The 20,463-nt window shown below is 37.9% G+C and overlaps 1 protein-coding gene and 1 long non-coding RNA gene across 4 annotated transcripts in view; one reads left to right on the forward strand and one right to left on the reverse strand.

The window, feature by feature from the left end:
• Positions 1-15,979, reverse strand: part of LOC117937103 (myosin-10-like) — a 56,863-nt gene extending 40,884 nt beyond the window's left edge. For 2 of the 3 annotated variants that reach the window (XM_034860823.1, XM_034860814.1), the window contains exons 1-3: positions 15,791-15,979; positions 12,884-13,265; positions 4,899-5,055 (exon numbers count right to left, since the gene is read on the reverse strand). In XM_034860823.1, the coding sequence (XP_034716714.1) occupies positions 4,899-5,055; positions 12,884-13,228 (502 nt within the window). In that variant the 5' untranslated portion in view covers positions 13,229-13,265; positions 15,791-15,979. Of the gene's footprint in view, positions 1-4,898; positions 5,056-12,883; positions 13,266-15,790 lie in introns of those variants that run through there. The other variant, XM_034860806.1, reaches the window with a different exon arrangement.
• Positions 245-20,298, forward strand: LOC117937135. The gene is made up of 3 exons (XR_004655103.1): positions 245-258; positions 18,146-18,151; positions 20,225-20,298. It is a non-coding gene; the product is annotated as an uncharacterized LOC117937135 (long non-coding RNA).
• Positions 20,299-20,463: the final 165 nt, after the last annotated feature.

The raw sequence follows: 20,463 nt of genomic DNA on the forward strand, positions 1-20,463 counted from the left end.
ATGCATGGACTACCACATACTGTATATTTGATTTTCCAACTAAAATGAAGTAGTGGGTTTAAGTATATCTTGTGGCAATAGGGATTTGCTTCAAAGCACACTTGGATGAAGCAGAAGTGTTGGCATGAAACTTAAGTATAACAACAGAAATGTTATGCATTGCTCTCATCTTACTGGACCTTCCAAATAAAAGAAAACCATTTACTTTTGGTCCAAATGTGGGGTGGACACAGAGGTGTCTGTCAACACGTTTTAAAAGTCAAAGCAGTGAATCATTTCAAACCATCCGTTTTAGGGCTGCAATGGTAAAGATCTCTGGTGTGGGCAGGACTGGGACTGATGCTTCAGCCCAGGACTTACAGATGGAAATAAATGCAATGTAGGTCCAAAGTATTTGGTTTCCTATGTGAAGCATTTATGAGAAGGAAAATCTGTAATGAAATCTAACAGGGAGATTAACTGTGTTTGAGAAACACTGACTACAGGATTTAGATTTGTATTCAAGGCAAACTGAAGCTTCGAAACTAGTCTAGAAAAAATGTGATTAATATCTACATTAGGGGCAAAATAAATCAATGGTGACAGGTAGTGTGGCAGCCAACAAGAGGCAGCTGGAGTGAAAGAGCTGGAAAATCATTGAATGTTAAAGGCAAATTAAGACATACTGAAGGTTATATATGTAATATTGACAAGAGGAAAAATAAAGACAAAGCAGAAATAAATCTACCATGGCTCATAATATTGTACCATGAAATATTGGTCCGATACGCTGTCTCCCTTCCAGTAGCTGATGTAAAGAAAAAAGCCAACAGGTGAACTTTACAAGCAAGACTCATATGAAGTGTTTCCCACATTGATTAATTTGTAAAGAAGCACTAAGCTGAAATAGGTGACCATCATGCAGCGATGAAAGTAAAGTTTAGACCAAAACAACAAGTTAAGTTTAGAAAAAAAGATTGTTGTTTGGGTTAAAACCCTACTCCCCTTAATAGTACCACTGGGACACAAACATCTGTTTCCTGGGTGAAAGTCTCATGTTTTCTTTCTGGGACACAAACTCTGCTCCCCCACTTGAAAGCTGCGTCTCACGTTTGACATGGCCATATTTAAAATGGATTCCATGTGCAAGAGATGCTAGTTAGTTTCTACGTTGACATGGCAATATTTAAAAACATTTATTTTGTTTCCAAAGAATTTTAAGAAATTTGCTTTTTACATTAAAACTAAAATGCGACTATCCATAAGACCTTTTTCTTAAGCAATGTGTTTGTCATTTCAATTGTTAGAATATTCAATAACTAGCCATAAATAGTTGTATCTGTGCGTTTCCTTAAATTATTTAAAAATCACCAAGATAAAAAATCCCACCTGTAATAATTACAATAAAAACTTTGTCAGTAAACTATGAGGGCAAAAAACTAAATAATCGTTGCTAAATCTTAATCAAGGTAAAATGTTCCAATTAATTGTGATTTTGATTTTAGGTCATATCGTCCAGCCCTTAAAGGAGAATTATTGTTTCAGTGACTGTAAACCTGTCACTTACAGGGCTAGCTCACAAGGTAGAGTGTGCACCCCATGTAGGCTGAGTCCATTGCAGCGGTACATAATGGTTTGCCGTAGACCTCATTTCTGAGAATGTACGCTCTAGCATTATAAACATTACTGAGCTCATTTTATCAAACATTACTGAAAATATAGATGACAATTTGCACATCAATGAAAACTTTATGGAACATACATTGGATTCTTCAAACAATAAATTTAATCTTTTATCAATATCAGTAATGCTGCTGCCATGTGAGATGAGAAATGCTTTGCTCGTTATAAAATTGAACTCCATGAGAACAATCTGAGAGCTGTGCTTTGGGAAAAACCTCACTAAGCTTAGATGGATCTAGCTGGACTTGATCTAAAGCCCTGAATAGACACCAGAGAGAGACTTGAGAAGAGGGGTATTTCACCATTTCCACAAAAAAAAAACTGTTCCAAAACCCCACCTAGGGACATTTTCAGTGCTGTTAATGCATGTCCACTCTTAAAACATTGCAGCTGCTGAAAAGAGCAGTCCTTCAACACATGTTTTAATTCAAGCAAGCATCAGCCTTTTCTTGCAGTACATTTCCAGATATGATAAAATTTGCTTCTTGTACGTCAGTGAGTTAAGCTCATCTGAGCAGCGAGGGCAGTCATGTAAAGTATCTGGACCGCTAATCAATGACAGATGTGCAGTAAGTTCTAGAGGTCTGCTCATACACCCTGTCACTGTTAGGTAACACCTCATTTAACCTCCCATCTGAGTACTGACTGGCTTCACAGCAATGCTCAGGTAATTAACAGATCCCTGTGAGGTTAAGACCTTCAGCCGTAAATATGATTGGCCAATCTGTTAAGCTCCAAAGGTCATAAATTAGGCAACAAATTATTTGTCTCAAGTGTTGTCTCTTGTTCAGATGGCAACTGACTGCAAAAGTCTAAACATGACATGTGAAAGATCTGTCATTAATCATTGAAATTAAATGAAACATTCTGAGTTAACAGGGATTGGGTTGGGCAATATGATTAATTAGAATGTGAGAAGATACATGTTTGTTAAAAGATTTGCCAGACCATTTACACCCTGGTAGATACCTCTTTAATACATTTGGTTGTATTAGAGTAGGGCTGTAACTAATAATTATTTAAGTTTATTGATTAATCTGTTGATTAATTTGACGATTTATCAATTGTTTATTCTTTCAAAAGTGAGTGAAAAATGATGATTATAATTTCATGAAATCAAAAGGACATCTTTAAATTACTTGTTTTTTCCCCACCCAAACCTAAAGAAATTCAATTTGCAATAATCATAATAATAATACAATAACAAGCTGAAAATTACTTAAATGTTAATTGATTTTATCCAAATTGTTGACAGTTTTCTGGCAATTGACAAATCACCAATTATATTTAGTGTGCTAGTACTTTTTGCATTGTCAGTTTTGTTTGTGAATTTATATATGATATATTTGTGAGTAATTTTGGTTGTATTTATTGTCTTTTGGATGTATTGTTTGGACCCCAGGAAGATTAGCTGTCGTCTAGGCGTCAGCTAATGGGGATCCTTTGAAATAAAACAAAAAACCTGAACAATAAACTGTTTCAGCATTATGTTGCAAGACTGTTTTATGGCTTTACTGGATTCCTGTTTAATTCCTGCATCAAAGTGATGAAGCATCGTGATTTGTCAGGTATTTTATCTGCTAAGTGAGCCAAAAACAGCAACTTACCTGTCTGGTTGTTTTTCTACTATAAATCTTTAGTTAAACTTTCCAGAAAGCTTACATCACAGTGTATATATTTACAGCAATAAACAATTACACATGCCCTGATAGACAATGTCATCAATATCTAAGAAATGTGTGTGGTTTTCCAGAGTCTTTAGTGGCCACTTGGAGTAAAGAGAAAGAAAAAAAAACACCAGCGCTAATCTATACAGCTGGATAATATTATGATAACCAGGTTGCTGAAATGCTCAGGGCCACAGCTGAACAGCAGCTGGCCTCCACTAATCTCCAACCTACAAACCTCCTTTTGAACAACAACACTGTTAATTCCGTTACGACAACAACTGAAAATGGGTTGGGGTAGGAATGTATTACAAATTACAAATCAAGCTTGTGTATTCAATGAAATACAGTAAATCCATGCAGCATGTTGAAAAGCTTGAGGTCATTGCCTCAAGAAATAAGTCAAACGCACAAATATGTTCAACGTGTTACTAATTGACAGATCTCCCAGCCCTGCCCCCATATGTTTATGTCCATCCATATAGAAACGCAGTGTGTAGAGAATAGAGGGTGTAAAGAAAAGAGGAGGGGATGACGACAAGAAACTAGATGGACTAAATGACAATCTGACAGAGTTCAACAACAGCTACAGTGAAGCTTCAACTGAAACGATGTTCCAGTGTTTGTACATGATCAGCTGTGAAGAGATATTACCAGTTAATCAACATCACAACAAGCATCTTTAGACCAAAACTACAAGAATACTATGTGTGAAAAATCTGAATATTTGTGATAAAAAAGCAGGGGGTAAAACAATTACAATAGTAGTTTTTTGTTTAAAGAGGGCAAAGCTATCCTCAAACTTCTTACTAACACTATTAAAACTTCTTCTGTGTACGAACATGGGAAAAAACAAATCTTAAAAGGACTGACGGGACTGTCCAGTTTGTTGCTACCCCCACTGGTCGGCCCTTGCAATCACACAAAGGACCTATTGTTGAGCACAATGGGGTCACCCTCTCTGTTCTCACTGTTCTGATCACAGTCAGTCACTGCTCATAGAGCCTGGAAGCTCGCCAACCACCAGGCAAGGATCTTTGAAGATATTGTTGTTAGTCGACTGTCTTCACTTAAAAGATAGTATGTTTCTAATGAATTTTTAACGTGCCAACTAGGACAGACTGAATGCCACAGAGGAGAACAGTGTCATGTACTTAAATAAACATGTGCATGTTAAAGGGTCACTTTTGCTCCAAAAGATGCAACTTCAATAATTAACAACAACAATCAGCTCTTAATAGAAAGTGGAAAGAGACATCCTTGTAAGCTGGCTGTGACATTTCCATGTAACACTGACGCACACAGAAAACACTCGGCGAGAGTGATAATCACATCATGGCTAATTTGACATAGAAAATAGAATGACTAGTAGAAAAAAAAGGGGCCTTTAAAAAGATGACCCAGGCAGGATGTGATTATTTAAACAAGCTACAATTTCCCACAAAGCCGTTGAAGCCAATACATTGACATTAAATGGTATTTTTATGTACGTTAAGTGGTCCTTGCTGTACTGTATGTGAGGACTGCGGTAGATGAGAGGCAACTATACACTTTAACACTCAGACTTACCTTGCAGCATACATCTGTACGCAGACTCTGAGATAGCATAGATGTGAGGGGGGATTTCATGCCTCTTTTTGCCCCTGTACATCTCAATGATGTTCTCTGAGTAGATGGGCAAGTTTTTGTAGGGATTTATGACCACACAGAAGAGACCAGAGTATGTCTATGAAAAAAAAGGGAAAACATGGTTGATGTTATTTCATTACACAGAGCAGCCCTTACATCACCACTTTGTCACAGTTAATATGTTATAGCATTGTAGTATTTGTATGGATTGTATGGATTATCAACAAATCAATTCATGCAAGAATTGCAATTCCTATCTTTTAAGATTCTGAATCTATTATCAACTTGGATGCTGACGATGTATACCATGTTTTGTTATTTTTGTTTACAAAAACTCCATTTAAGAACATTTTCCTACTTTTATCCTGAACTTGTTTCAGAGAGACTTGTTCCTATGAGCTGTTCCAAGCCAGATTCACCAAAAATGTGGTAAATCACCTGCATCAGCCTAATAAATGCCACCTTTTTATTAAAGAGGTGCATGTTTGTTAGATTTTATCATTAGCACATTTGTCACCCCTAAAATATGCTCAATGGTGTTTTTTGCCTCCAACGTCGCCTTCCAGGCAGCTAACACTAGCCTAAGCATAACCATGCTTCCTGGAAGGAGATGTTGAGGGCAAAAAATATCAAACACCCTAAAATACCTGTAAGAGTAAACATTGCAGAGCTTCTGTTTTTTGTTGTTGCCTTTTTTTTTGTGCGAACATATGCAGCTTCTTCTCTGGTTGCAAGTCACAATTAAAAGTAAATAGAAGAACTGCAATGTGTTGGAGAGACGCAAACTGAGCTCACAAGACAGTAGCATGGACGTGGATGAGTGGTTATCCTTAAAATATTTCAGCTTGTGGGAAAAACAGAAAAGGTCAATACAGAGTGCTGAGTTTTTTACCAAACATGGACTTATGAGTATTTATTTATTGAAGTCAAAGGTAAAGCTGCGTCCTTAGTTTGCGGAGAACAGATCGTTGTGTTAAAAGATTATAACCGGAAACGCCACTACTAAGACTACTACTAGCTATACATGCAGAGAAATACAACTTGACTGATACAGAGCGAGCACGGACATCTGAAACTTTACTGGTTAAACTGCAAAAGCAACAAGGCTTTTTTACCAAGCGTTACTCATCCATGGATGCAGCAGTCAAGACCAGCAATCGCACAAAATTGCCAAACACAGTAAGGGGAACTTTATTACAAAGTGTTTGGGTGACTCTGCTGCGCTAATATGCCCGGAATCTGACCACACAGAAGAGACCAGAGTATGTCTATAAAAAAAAAATGTTATTCCTCCAAGGTATATCCTTGGAAAATACAGCATGCTAAAAATGCGCAGTAAAAATCTAAATTTTTCTAAAGCAAAACAGTTTAAGTTTGTTTGAGTTCAATTTTGTCAATTTCGTTATCATATTTGAACTCCAAATTTATTCAGATAAAAGCATTATGATTTCGAGTCAATTTGGGCTTCGTGCCCTGTGGAGAAGGGCAGCCTTCCCTTACATAACTTGTACGACAGGTCTGGAGCACTACCACACAGACAATTCAGAGTACAACAAAATTGGTGAAAAAGTTGTCTTATATCACTAGTTCACTACCTGCCACTTGTGAACAAATCTGTCTGCAAAAGTGGTTCTTGCATGGGGAACAATGTATTTTGCAAATTATGTGTTTACAAATCATACCAGAAAACTGTGCAGAGCTACAGCTTGCTGGCACACTGCCAAGCATCCTAAAGTATTTAAATTGCTCCACTCGCCTATTGTCCTTGTATCTGGCAATACCCCATATTTTTCCTTTTCATTGAACACGTGGCAATTTCACACCGACATTCATTGACTGACTCCAGAAATTGGATGCGAGAGGTGGAGATTATAATCCAAAACCGAATATAGGTCCCTCAGCTGTACAAAGCAGACAGACAGACAGGATAGGGTTAATCCCTTACATGTCTGCTGCTGGATCACTCCATTAACTCAAGAGTGCACGGGGTACACAGTATACAGTAGACACTGTTGGATTATGTTTTTTTAAATCCTGCATCAATGACTGAGATCAAACGTCTTTTTGGGTGGATAAATTGTAGCCATCTATACAGTGATGACTTACTGTAGTGTGTGTGTATGTATGTATGTATGTATTTATAGATAGATAGATAGATAGATAGCCCAACAGAGCCCTAAAGTTCCTTAAATGGGAGATATATATATATATATATATATATATATATATATGTATATAAAACATGTAAAAGAGTAACACACTGGTATCTCTGGTGATGTTGGTCACAGCTCTGTGCAGCAACCTGGCCACATAAAGATCTGTTCTGGAATCACCAGCAGCAAAACTGTTCTACATTACTGAGGCCAGTACTCACACACCATGCTAACTTGAATTGCCTGTAAAAAATAAACTTAATGTGGCTCAGGATGTACTATAGGGCCCTCGCAATAATAAGCCCTTCCCAAGCCCCCCCAGGGTGGGCACAGTGCCAGGCAGACAGATCTGCGCTCCTGACCAGCATGGGTCACGGGGAGTGGGGAGAGGGATGACTCAGCTGGCTGTCCTCGGCGGTGCACCCCAGGGGGTATTTGAAGGATTAGTGGGTCTCTGAGGACAAGGGCTTGGACACCTACACAACCAGGCATAACAAGACACCAGCCGGCCAACGTGTTGTGGTCAACAGTTGTCAAAATGCAGAGTTTGCGCAAAAGAATGTGTACTCTGGAAGGTTACTATCAACAATAGCTTATCAAAGATGCAGTCGTTCTCGTACAGCGAGCACAGCTTTCTCCTCAGGTATTCATGAACCTGATAGGTAGCCTGTAGCTGAACTATGAATCTTCTTGAGCCCACAACCCAGAGAAACTATAGTCAACAGAGAGGGACTCTGACACTGTTGAAAGGTTTCCCAGCCCTCCGGAAACGTCCAAGTAAATGTCTGTGAACCAAGCAGCGCTTAGCAACAGGGCCTCAGCCTCTCTTAATAGCAGCTTTCCGACCGGAGGGATCTTTGCAGTTCCTAGAACATAACATTCCTAGAACCCTTTTTCTTCTTGTGTTCCAACTGGACCAATTTTGGGATTTTTAGGTTCCTGTGACCACAGTACCTGTAAGTCTTTCAGCTCCTACTTTAGAGCAGTGTCCTTTTTCTGTTCTCTTTTCCGCATAGGAACGTAGGTCAACGAGAGTCGGGTTTCCGATACAGACAGTAACAGTAATACGGACAATTTTAACAATTTTTGCCACCTTATTCATCATTAAATTCCCTTCTGAGAAGGTTTCAGGCAAAAAAAAAAGGGTTTAGATTTTCGAATATAGGCAGTATTGTGAAAATCATTGTCAAATTGACAATTTCCTTCAAAAATCAAAAGGAGTTGAGAAGCTCCATAAAGTGACAGCCAGCCAGCGCATTCCGGGGCCGCTAGCTAATTTCTCTGCCAGTCATGCTCAGACACCCCGCTGTAATCTGGAGGTCTCTCAGACCAGTCTCGTAAATAAGAGGCTTTTATTTTGCCGTTGACGGATCGTTTGGTTAAATATCACAACACATGTCGATCATTAGATCAACGGGAATCTGTGGTTAACAGATTCCCATGGTCATTTCAGAGTTAAATACCACGAGCTGGCCAGCTGGCTGTCACACGCGCGCTTACGCACGCACAAAAACAAAAAAAACGGTTAGGGGGAGAGTAATTAGTAGAACTGTTTAGAAGTGGACTATTCCTATAACTACGTTCCTGTAACTATCTGATCAGAAAGCGGCTATTGGAAAAAAGGGTACATTTTTTGGGGTCTCTGCTTTTGCATGAATCAGTGCCCTGCATTCTGAAGTAACTGGGCTGCTTTACCATGTTTTGTAAACCCAAAAAAGCACGCAAGTGTCTTTGCCGATTTTCCAGGGAAATTAAAAAATGCATTTATCTAAAACTTTTTATTTTAAAGATTATTTTAAAGTGGTGGAAGTGGGTCATTTCTGGCGCCTGAGGTCTTTGGACCAGTCCTGAAAATGGCACACCGCCACCATGTACAGTGTAGGCTGTAGCGGGAGTTTTACGCAGAGAAGAATAATGGAGAAGATGATGATGATTAATCCTTAAAAACACAATAGAGTTCCAAAGCCCTACTGTGTGAACTGCGTAGCCTTGCTACCGGGATTCCCAGCCCCTCGGGCTTGGGCCCCCGAATTAAAGGTGATTTATAATGCTGTGGCTGCACAGTAAGATTGTTGGAACAAACTCCGAAAATCGATTTATTAATAAAAACCTGAATGTGATTTTTTGTAGGTTGACTAACGTTAGCTTATCTCCCTCTTCTCATGTTTTATGACAACAACAACAATAAGTTACGGGAGTGAGTAACACAAGGCATTGTGAGCTAACGTTACATACCAAGTGACATTAGTACAGGGAGGAGTGACAGGCTTCGGCTGTAAACTGGAAGGACAACGGGGAATAGTTTTATCATTACTTTAAAATCGACATCCATTAGCCATTACAACAGAGCCGCTTCAATACATATGTTAGATAATGTTTCATTACATAGTTCTCTGCTGATTTGTGTTTATTGCTGTGTATGTGGTTGACTATAATTTAAACAGAAAGCAGCGTGCCAGAAATGCAGTTAGAGATGCAAATAGTGGCATTTAATAATACATCACAGTGGCATTACTATAGCCAGTCCTTTCTCCTGAGCTACTGGGTTGAACACTGTTTGTTCAACCATGCTAATCAGCAAAGCAAGGCATGACATGGTATATCCATTTCCATAAAGTCCTTCTTAATTATTTTCTCTTTTATGATCTAATGTCAACAAAGTTGGAAGCATGATTATCACTTATACATCTAGTGCCTGCATGCTGATCTTAAAAGGTCACACGACGTTCAAAACAGGGCAGGAAAACATGCAGAAACAGAAATGTAAATGACAAAGAGAAAACTGCATGCACTGCAACTCAAATCTCTTAAAACTCCTTGTTCATTAGCTTCACATTTGGGGCCTCTGACATTTAAGAGACATAAAAAAAACACAATCAATTAGCAACCCAACCCTGCAGAACAGCAAAAACATTCAAAAAACATTCAAAAGTTGACATGGATTGGCTGTTAATTACACATCAGTTTTCTGACAGAAAACTGAAGAAAGAAATCTGTTATTTGAGGAGACAGCTGTTGCTTATCAGGGAACAAAAAGAACTCTGTTAGGGTGGTTTGGTTACAGTGTGACTCAGCACAGGCTTCCCTAAGCTGAGAGATAGGGCTGGGGTCAATTTCTTTTCCCTTAAGTCCTCTAAAAATACAGAAAGATACAAACATGTTCTTTATACTATTGAAATAAATACAGAGTGAATTAGATGACTACTACGCTGTTGCAGCTTGTAAGTTTTGTTACAGCTCATGAAGTATTAGTGTATTAGTATTAATCTGGAACAAATTATAAATTTTTGTCAACAGAGATTACCTATGATTTATGTTACTAAATTTTCTTTGAAAATTCTTGTATGGTGGTGCTCAGTAAGGTTATCATTGTTCGAATATAGTAGCAAACAACTGTTCTCAAGCAGTCTCTTGGCATGGAGCCATCAGTAGACAGACCAGAGCTCACTAGGGCTGCAACTAACAATTATTTTCATTCAGTTGATTAATCTGTTGATGTTTTTCTCGATTAATTGATTAGTCTTCACTTCACTGTCACAGAGGAGAGAACAAACTAGAAAATATTCACATTTAACAAGCTGGAATCAAACAATTTTGACTCAAAAAATTACTTAAACCGACTAATCAATTATCAAAATAGTTGGCCCTTAATTTAAAAGTTGACCACTATCAATTAGTCTTTGCAGTACTAGAGTTTGTGGCCAGATTAGATCAGTTGGTAGAGCAGGCACACATATATAGAAGTTTACTTTTTGCCGCGGATTCGACTCCGACCTGTGGCACTTTGCTGCATGTCATTTCCCCTCTCTCCCCTCTTCATGTCTTCATACATCCTGTGGAAATAAAGGCCTAAAAATGCCCCCCCCCCCCAAAAAACAAATGTCATAACTTCATCAATAAAGCCTCCAAAGCTCAGTCTCAGTGGCAGGCCTCGACAGTGACTGTTGCCTGGTTGCCCTTGCCAACCAAATTGAGTCAATATGGAACCGTTGTGTGGCCTCTTATTGCCCCCTTTGGCAACCACATGTTCAATATATATATATATATATATATTTTTTTTTTTTTTTTGCATAAATAAAAACAAATAAATACTAACAAAACTGGAAAACCAAAGCTAATGCCTGGTTTCCAAGCCGGCAACTACTTTAAAAAGTTAATTTAAGCCCTGAATGGCCAAGTGCAGAAAACCACAAATGTACTTTCAACGGCAGGTCATCAAGGGAAAAACTGTTTTAAAAAGCTGTAAATGTAGGATGTAAATTCTTTCAAATAACCTCAGCTGTAATCATTTATTTCTGATATTATTTAATGTACGGTATATCTCTTGCTGAGTGGAGAGATGTTCCGCAGTCTAAATCCTAATCATCTACAAACTAAGATATCAGCCAATATAACTCAATAAGGAAGCAAACCATCTTTTTCACAATCTGTCCAAAGTCAAATCTAGTTTAGCAGAGTGCTTTTCTGTCTTTGTGCCCGGGCCTCGGAGTGTGAACTTCTCAGCCCCTGCCTCCTCCAGGAGTTTCAGATGGCCCACAAGCTCTGTGTCTGGGCTATTCCAGGAATGCATGTCACTAAGTGGGTCATAATCACAGGGGGAAAACGTCAGCTTATGTAGGACATGCTGGCTTGCTGATTAAAAGGAAATGTGTTTTTAGTCTCTGGAATTTAGAGAATCAATTATGAAATGCACTGGATAAGATTTGTAGATAAATTGTTCATTTTAAGACACTGAAGGTTACTTGCTCCATATTTTAGACTACACAAATAAAGGAATCCTGGGGGGTATTCAGTAATATGGTATAATGCATTACAATACAACACACTGTCCACTGACTAGGGTTGGGCATATTTTACATTTTTCCAGTACCATACCGGTACCTGAAAATTGGTTCTGGTATCCAATGGTACCTTAATTCAGTACTTTCCTTCTGTGATAACAATTTTGTTTTAGTTGTTAAAAATAATTCTAAACCTATTTATCATATTTTCTAAGAACATTTTCTTATTTACTTTTTTTTTTTTAATTACACTCCACACAAAAATAAAAACACCTCCCTCTCCCCTCCCAAACTCATCCCTGTTACCTATCAAATCAAAAATAAAAAATAAATTATTATTTCTCACACAGCACTGTAACTTATTCTTGTATTTGTGTCGTATTCTTTTTTAGCCCATTTGATTTTCGATCTCTTTTTAACAGCTCTTTAATGTTTATGTAAAGCACTTTGAATTAACCTCCAGCCTGTCAGTCAGTACAACAGGGCATTGAGACTCTGGTGTTCCTTCCTGGCACATAAGGAAGTGTAACTGCATCGCGACCGCTTTCTGCTCGCCATTATTATCATATTGCAGCAAACACTCTATGCGTGGAATTTGTTGTTGAAGCGCTCGCTCTCTGTCAACATGCAGGAAGGACAGATCAGCTAGACATTATTACGCCCTCTCAGGTACGACAATTTGGGAACGTTTGAGTTAACATGCATCTGTTCTCGGTAGTAACGGCATAATTCAGTTGGTACCCACAAAAGCACCGATTTCGGTACACAACCCCTACTTTCTGACTTGGCTTCCCAAGGCTTTACACTGAGATTGCTAGATTTAAATCTAGTCTGACAAAAAAGAACTATATTTATAAACTAACTAACTAATTAACTATTATGGTAGCATCTATCTTAATTTTTTCACACTTCAATTTAGTTTCTTCAATGTGGACAAATAAAATGACAAGTTGTTATAGGTAGTTGTTATTAGTGAATGACAAATACTTACATAGATGAGGCCAGAGTAGTAGCGGTCTTTGAGGTTGTAAAGCACAGAGGCTTCGTTTAGGCAGGTGAGTTCTGCCATGTCCTCTACTTTGGTGAACTTTGGCGGATTCATCTTCTGGATGTCATCCTTGTTGACCACCGCCTTCTTCCCATTCTCTGCCAGCTCCACCACCACCTCATCTCCACGCTCCTCACGAACACTAGCAGCCTCAAAGCCATTGCGTTCTGATGGGATCCATACTAGCCTCTTGGCAGTCCAGTCGGCCTGTGCGGCCGGGTTGTAGACCACAGCCCGGTCCACAAAGAGGTACCGCTCTGGGTCCTCCTGCCCACTCCTCTGTGACATTTCTGTTGGAAACCAGATGCAGCACACACTATGCCACCTGTGGGAAGGAGAGAAAGTATAATAATAACCTGACAAACAAAAAATATGCTACAAATATAACACATGCAGCTGACTAATGTCACACCATTCACTTAGAGCAGAGAGGTGACAGTTGGTCCTTAACATTTTTTTTTTACTGCGGACATTTTGACTTGTCATAGTAGGAAGAGCACTGCAATGCATGATAGCAAAACCCTGAAAACGGAAACATCTAAATGGAATTAAGCCCTCGTTAATTTTAGCATAAAATACTAAAAAATACTTTTCCTACTCTGAAATGACAAAATGTCTTCTGTAACAAAATGACCAACTGCCACTTTGCTACACAGGAGCAAGATTCCAGATCGGCCCATCTGAGCTTTCATTTTCTCAAAGGCAGAATAACCAGGGATTGGTTTACATCTATCACTATTTCTAGCCTAGAACTCATATTACTGTTAAAAACCTCAAAGTGAAATTTTTATGCCATGGGACCTGTAAAGTACAAAAATGTTGGTCATCCAAAAACATCCATACTGTATACCTGTGAATATATACAATAAGTGTATGTATTGTGTGGCAAAAAAGGCTAGTGAGCATAAAATACACTAAAACTATGTCTCAATCAGCATTTACAGCAGAGCCTTCTGAATCATCATCTCTTATAAACGGTGACAGAATGAGCATGAGATGGAGCACCTGTATGACCCTGTACAAACTCCTTAGGTTCCGCTTTTAATAAAAGCACATTTTATTTTTCAGAAATATAAATGTAATGTGAATTATGTGTAGTCTGTCTTTTAGTTGGATTCATTTTCTGTCATTACTTTGCAATTTTTCCCAACAGGACTTGTTTGCCCCACACATACTTGTGTGCTCAAGCCTTTACACCTCCATCCCTGCGCAAAACCAACCCACATGTACAGTAACTTCACCATTTGAGCCGCTTTAAAAGGCCGAGGCAAACCCTGACTGTGTTGTGCAATAATAATAAGGCATAAATGGGATTAGTAGTTTTTTTTTAAAGATTTTTAAGATCATCTCACATTTTACAGGGCAAACAGTTCTTCGGATAAGCTGTCGTCTTATATATATATATATATATATATATATATATATATATATATATATATATATATATATATATATATATATAATGCTTACTACATCATCCAATTCAATAGAAATACACTATCAATAATAAATGCATAGTGTTCCATAAGCTGTGCTAAAAAAAAGACAGTAAACTCACTCAAACCTGGCACTTGATACCCTCAACAGCTGATACACGGACCAGTCTGAATGTTAGCCAAGACTGAAAGCTCCAACCGAGCATGCTTCTTATTAATCTGAGACAACATCAGCTGACGAATGCTCATAGATATTTAACCTACAATCAAGCCCAATGCTTAAATCAGGCAATGATTAGACACGAATCTAGGTCAGGGCAAGAGACCGCGATCAGCCGCTGGCTCCCATGTCACTATCCCCTCACTTGGAGTTGGAAAACAGTTCTACACTTTTATTCCTCATTCAGTTCTACACCAAGAGAATATATAGCACACTACACCTCTGGTAGAATATTCTGACAGAAGAGGGCCAAGAAATTGCAATTAGCTGTGGAATTGTATATTAGAAAAAATATTATTATAATTAGAAAATTGCTTGTTAAGGACTAATGCTGCATTCACGTGCTCTCGGATGGTCCCACCTCCCGAGTTGGAAAGTCGTTCTTCCGAGTTCTGTGTGTTCATGAGCTTTAAGTCGTTATGTGGGGGGGGAGACATGAATGCTACAAAGAATATGTGTTTTATTTCATTGCTCAGAGCATTTAAACAATGCCTGTTTCCAGTATTTATTTCCAGTTTGAAGCTCTATATTAGTGGCAGACTTTTTTTTTGCTGCACCAGTAACGTTCATTTTCCAGTCAGAAATTCCTATTGCCGATTATTCCGACACTAAAGAAATGCAGCATGACATACACCGGCTGGGCCAAACAGCTGCATCGGCTAGGTTAGCCTGCTAACGTTAGCTCAAAGTTGGCGTGCTGTGCTTTATATTCCACCCGCTCGAAATGATGCCTACAGGGACTCTACAGCTCTGGTTAACCAACAAAACACAACTGTGGGTCTATGCTGGCGGTGTTGTGGACTTTAAGCAAGTAGAAGGTGAACACAAATCCAAAATAGTCTAATTTCTATTCAAATAAGAGTTTTAGGGATGACGCAAAATCCCATCATGGGTGTGGGTGTCTCAAAGACGGCTGGGTGGGGATAAAAGCAAGCGGACAATGACCAATCCGTTTAACGGTAGCTCCTATAGAGTTCACATCTAAAACAGAAACATGCATCACAAATGTCAATTCATGACTATATTAGACTGATACAAAAAGCACATTGGCTCTGCGGCACTGGCTATTAGCAAAGCTGATGGTCCTCCATCATTGAAAAGTCATGGAACAATAATCCGCTAGCTAACGTTACTGTTGCTAACCACTTACATCCTCACCACAATGAACGGCCCTGTCTTTTCTGCTTAACTTACCACACACCGTAGATGAAGAAACCCTGTCCAGTTGCTTAGCAGTATCCAGTAGATGAATGTAATAGTCCTTCAATGTGTGCTAAAATAGTTTCTTCTTATGCCCGCTCTCTCATCAGTGGTACTCACCCACTATCCAGCACCCTCTCAACCGAACTCTCGCCGGCCAGGGAGGTTGCACCCATAGGTTGCACCGCACCGCCGCACTCTTTGTGGGACACACCCACAACACAAATCTCAAATGTGATTGGCTCTCAGAGTCTGATGCCTAACCGCAATAGGCCTGAAATAATTTCCATCCCAAAACTTTGATAGTTGACGACTGCCGCCCAATATGTCAACACCTGCAGCCCGATGGATGCTGCTGCGGCTTCACATGATTGTAGGACATCCAAAGCAAATTGTCACTCATATCATTGTTAATTTCATATAGAAACAAATAGGAAAAGACTGGAAACACACTTTATCTTATTGTACTATTTCATTTGTTGCTATATTTTCTACTTACGGTTCACTCTCATCTTCTAATTTAATTTTAATTTAATTAATTTAACTTTAATTACATCTAGATTTATGTTTTAATCTCTGTTTTCCTATTTATCTTTGTTGTATCTTTGTTGTTATGCTGAAACATCCAATTTCTCCCCTGGGGATTAATAACGTGTTATCTTAGTTTATCTAATTGTATGTCTTTTTATATAGCTTATCTGATCTACTTTTTTCCTATTTGGTATAATATAGTATATAGGCCTACTAAATATTAAATTATTTTTATTTGTATAGCACTTGTTTTAACAAAGTTGTAAAGTTTTTGCAGGAAAAAGAAGAAAAAAACAATACATATATTTAAAAAGGCAAATGCAAATATTACTATGATACTCTGTGATAATGACAACAAACCATGAGATCGTCAGATACAGTAGGATACAACTAAAATGTGAAAGAACAGAAGACTGCAACATATGGAAAGGTATACCCCAAGAACCATATTAGGTATTTTAGAAAATCTTTCTGAATAGAAAAAAATAAAGGAGGGACTTAAAAGAAAGAAATTGCAATAGTATTTCAGATTCTGGGAGCTTTAACTGCAAAAGCTCAGTCAACCTTTGTCACCATGCAGCCAAAACCCAAGAATCTATATATCCTTCAAAGACAGGCATTCATTTTGTATTTTATGTTTGGTTATAGTTTGCTGTTCCGACTAGCAAAATATTTAATTGTGTTGAGATAGTGCCCTCTGTTGTATAAAGACAGACATTACTAATGCCGACCATGTAAAATAAGAAGAAAGAAAGAGAAATTATGTTTTTTTGTCAGTCCTTATTTGTCTGGCACTAAAATCCAAAAGGATTTCTAGATATTATAGAAAGTCATATTAGTTTGTTTTTTTAACAGCATTTCAAACTTAATTGTTTATTGCATTCTCTACATACAGTATTTTTTGTTTATTATATTCGAGTTATTGGACTTGCATTCAGCTCAACTACATAGGCTACTTTATCACTGCAAAAAACATACATCAGTTTTTTAACAAGTCAATTTGTCTCAGATTTAACCTTCCAGACATTTATTTTTTAGACAAAGGGTGGAAAATCTGTGTTGTTGAATCAAAATTTGTCTGACTTGTTTCCATTGTAGTTACCCTTATTTTGGGACACTAATAAAGATTTTTTTTTCCCCCCCATCTCCATACGAGATGAATTTATTAACTTTAATGGGTAGATGATGGAAATCCACTGGGGAGACCTGAAATGTAACGTCAAAAGAGCCAATAACATTAATCCATTTACATTCAACAAGTGGTCATAAACGACTGTGCGGTGCTCATCTTACACTGAGCATCCTACACTTCTTCCTACACGTCTGAGGAAGTTCGCAGCCTACTAAGCATGGAGTTGTGTGACAGGTTTCCTGAAACTTATTTTCATGGTTATAAAATATATTGTTGCAGTTTGTCATCATCCAATAAGTACGTTACTGGGACATGGACAATTAATCAATCAAAATTGGGCTCTGCAAGATTGAGCATTGCCCCCCTCAAATTAAAGCGCTTGACACTAAATCCACTTTTTGAATCAGTAAGTTACATGTATGTCACAGCCAGTTTTACAGCCACGTTACATGCCACTATTTCATTATTATCATTATTTTTTTAGATTACAATCATTTGATTGTATTTATTTGATTATTGATTGTAATTATTTGATACAAGATTGCATGTTGTTTGATGAGCAGCAGACAGTAGAGGGCAGTAACAGTAAAGCTATTGCTTTGCAGACCTCTAGCTTACCAGAGATCCAGTTGAGGTTACTGAACAGCTGTCTTAGAAATTTGTTTATCACATATTTACTCATACAGTATGATGTACACACTGTATGTAACACAGTAAAACTTAATTAATTCAGTGTTCAAACTTATTAGAGTCAAACTGAAGTCTGTCAGAGACGCAGAGATGTCACGTAACTGATCGTATTTTCTGTCCATTTGTCCTCATACTCTTCCTCTAAGTTCACTTATATTATCACAAAATAATATCACTGTGTATAGTTCTTTCTAAATCATGTCACATACTGAGCACTGGCATAGCTTGAGTGACAGATGCAAGATAGACAGAGTGACACCCTTTGGTGTGGTGCCTTTTGCAAAATGCTGTGACAGCTCCATCTCTCAATTGTTGGCTTCTCCAGTCGCCTCTGTGGCATAATAGACCTGTCATCAGCATCGTCCTCCACCATCCCTCTTCAGCTTTTGTCTGGACAGCAGTTTATCAAACATCTCCATCTTTTTTTTTTGCAAGCACAGATACAAAATGTCAAATGTGACTTTTTTAATATAAAGTGCCAGATTGGATAAAGATACATGTTTGACCTCCTTGGGCACTCTTTTCAGTTTTCTGCAAAACTTTTAGATTGATGTGCTGTCTCTGAGCTTGCTTGCTGCAAAAATCTCCATCTTAATAAGTAATTTGTCTATCATTGAGTTCTAAAAGTCAAATTTTTTCCAGTGGGTCGAAACGATTTTACCTATTTCCAAAACAAATCCTCTTGCTTAAGCGTCAGTCCTCTTATATTTTATTTGTTGGTCTGTCCTTTTGTTATGCTCATTTTCAGTTCTCAAAGCAAGAAAATGTCTTTTGGAAACAGGTGAAATAGTCTGAACCCACATTTAGATGTTTCTATTCCTCTTAGGACTCAACAGACCAGGGTATAGCTATTTCAATCAGGAGAGACTTCATTGCAGGTATGCAAAGTTTTATTTGTACATATACATAATATGAAATGTACAAAATCTTTGGAGATTAGACTTTCGTTATAAAATAGGAAACCAAGAGATATCCCCCCCCAATGAAGTCTACACACTGGTAATGGTGTGAAGGAACCCAAAGACCAGACTGAGGAGCCTACGGGAGCGGTCTGCCGGAGCAGGACCCAGGGGGTCGTGGGTGATGATGACTGGAGGTGGAAGGGGAGGAGGAGGTTGGCACTCTTTCCCTGAAATGACAACTGAGATCAGCCGAGAAAAAAACTGATTTAAAGCAAGAATGTCATACTGTGAATGACTCATGAAATTCATGGCTGCTTCTAATTGGTTTAACAGAAAAGTGAACGCCTCCAAACAGCTTTTCAGTTTGAGGAAAAGAGAGAGGTGGATGAAGTTAAGAAGTCTTTCTGAAAGAATTTACGCTGAGCTTCATTAGTGAAGGACACTTATGTCCACAGAATGGAACTTCAGCATTTTAGCATCTTGGAAAAAGTCAGTTTACACTTTACACTTTATGTTACATTACATTACATAACATTATACTTTATGGTTATTGTTTTACTGATTCCAGTGTTTTTCCAGACTGTCATATTCCTGACAGGGTTGTGTTGTGAAGGGTTAATGTCATGTGGGATTCAGCTTGATTGAGCCTGATAATTGAAGAGTTTTTAAGTAATATATTTCCATTCATTATTTTTATTGTAAAGCATTTATTTTATATATTAGTTGTTCACTTTGATCCCCTACAATGTTGGCTCGAATTTTCAAAGTACCTTTCCCAATTAGTTAACTTGCTAGGTACATGTAGCTACCTAAGAAATATGAAATGTGCCACCACATGGCACATTTCATATTTCACAAGTTAATGTATATTTTTGGCAAATAATGTATTATATCTTCTAATGATTTGGTAAAAGCTTTCTTTCCATCTGTACAAACAAACAGCAAACAATCCCTTTATATCCACTTTATTTCTGTTAATTCCCACCTTGAATATTTCTGGAATTGTAACAACCCTATTGAGATTTTGTCATGTGCAGAGATCTAAGTGAGAGAAAATGTCATTAAACAGTTAATTCAAGTGAATAAAAAAAGTGAAAAAGCCATATATTTTTAACTTGACTTTTGCGGTCTGGAGAAAATTTAAATTATTACATAAAACAGGTGAAATTTTAGCATTACTTAATCAGTAAACCGAAAGAGGACATTAGGATAAAATGAGACTAAAACTGGTAAATTATTTTCTTCTAGGGGAGTTAGCAGTGATTAATTGGACTCATAAGTTCAGTATTTCTAAAATCTTGGGTACGTCTGATTCAAAATTACTGGTTAAAAATTTGATATTTTGAAGAACCAATTTGGTTCTGAATGCGTTATCAACACTGGGTATTGAGTAAAACGGGAGGGATTAAAAA

The sequence above is a fragment of the Etheostoma cragini genome, chromosome 2 (assembly GCF_013103735.1).
Source record: "Etheostoma cragini isolate CJK2018 chromosome 2, CSU_Ecrag_1.0, whole genome shotgun sequence".
Classification (NCBI taxonomy): domain Eukaryota; kingdom Metazoa; phylum Chordata; class Actinopteri; order Perciformes; family Percidae; genus Etheostoma; species Etheostoma cragini.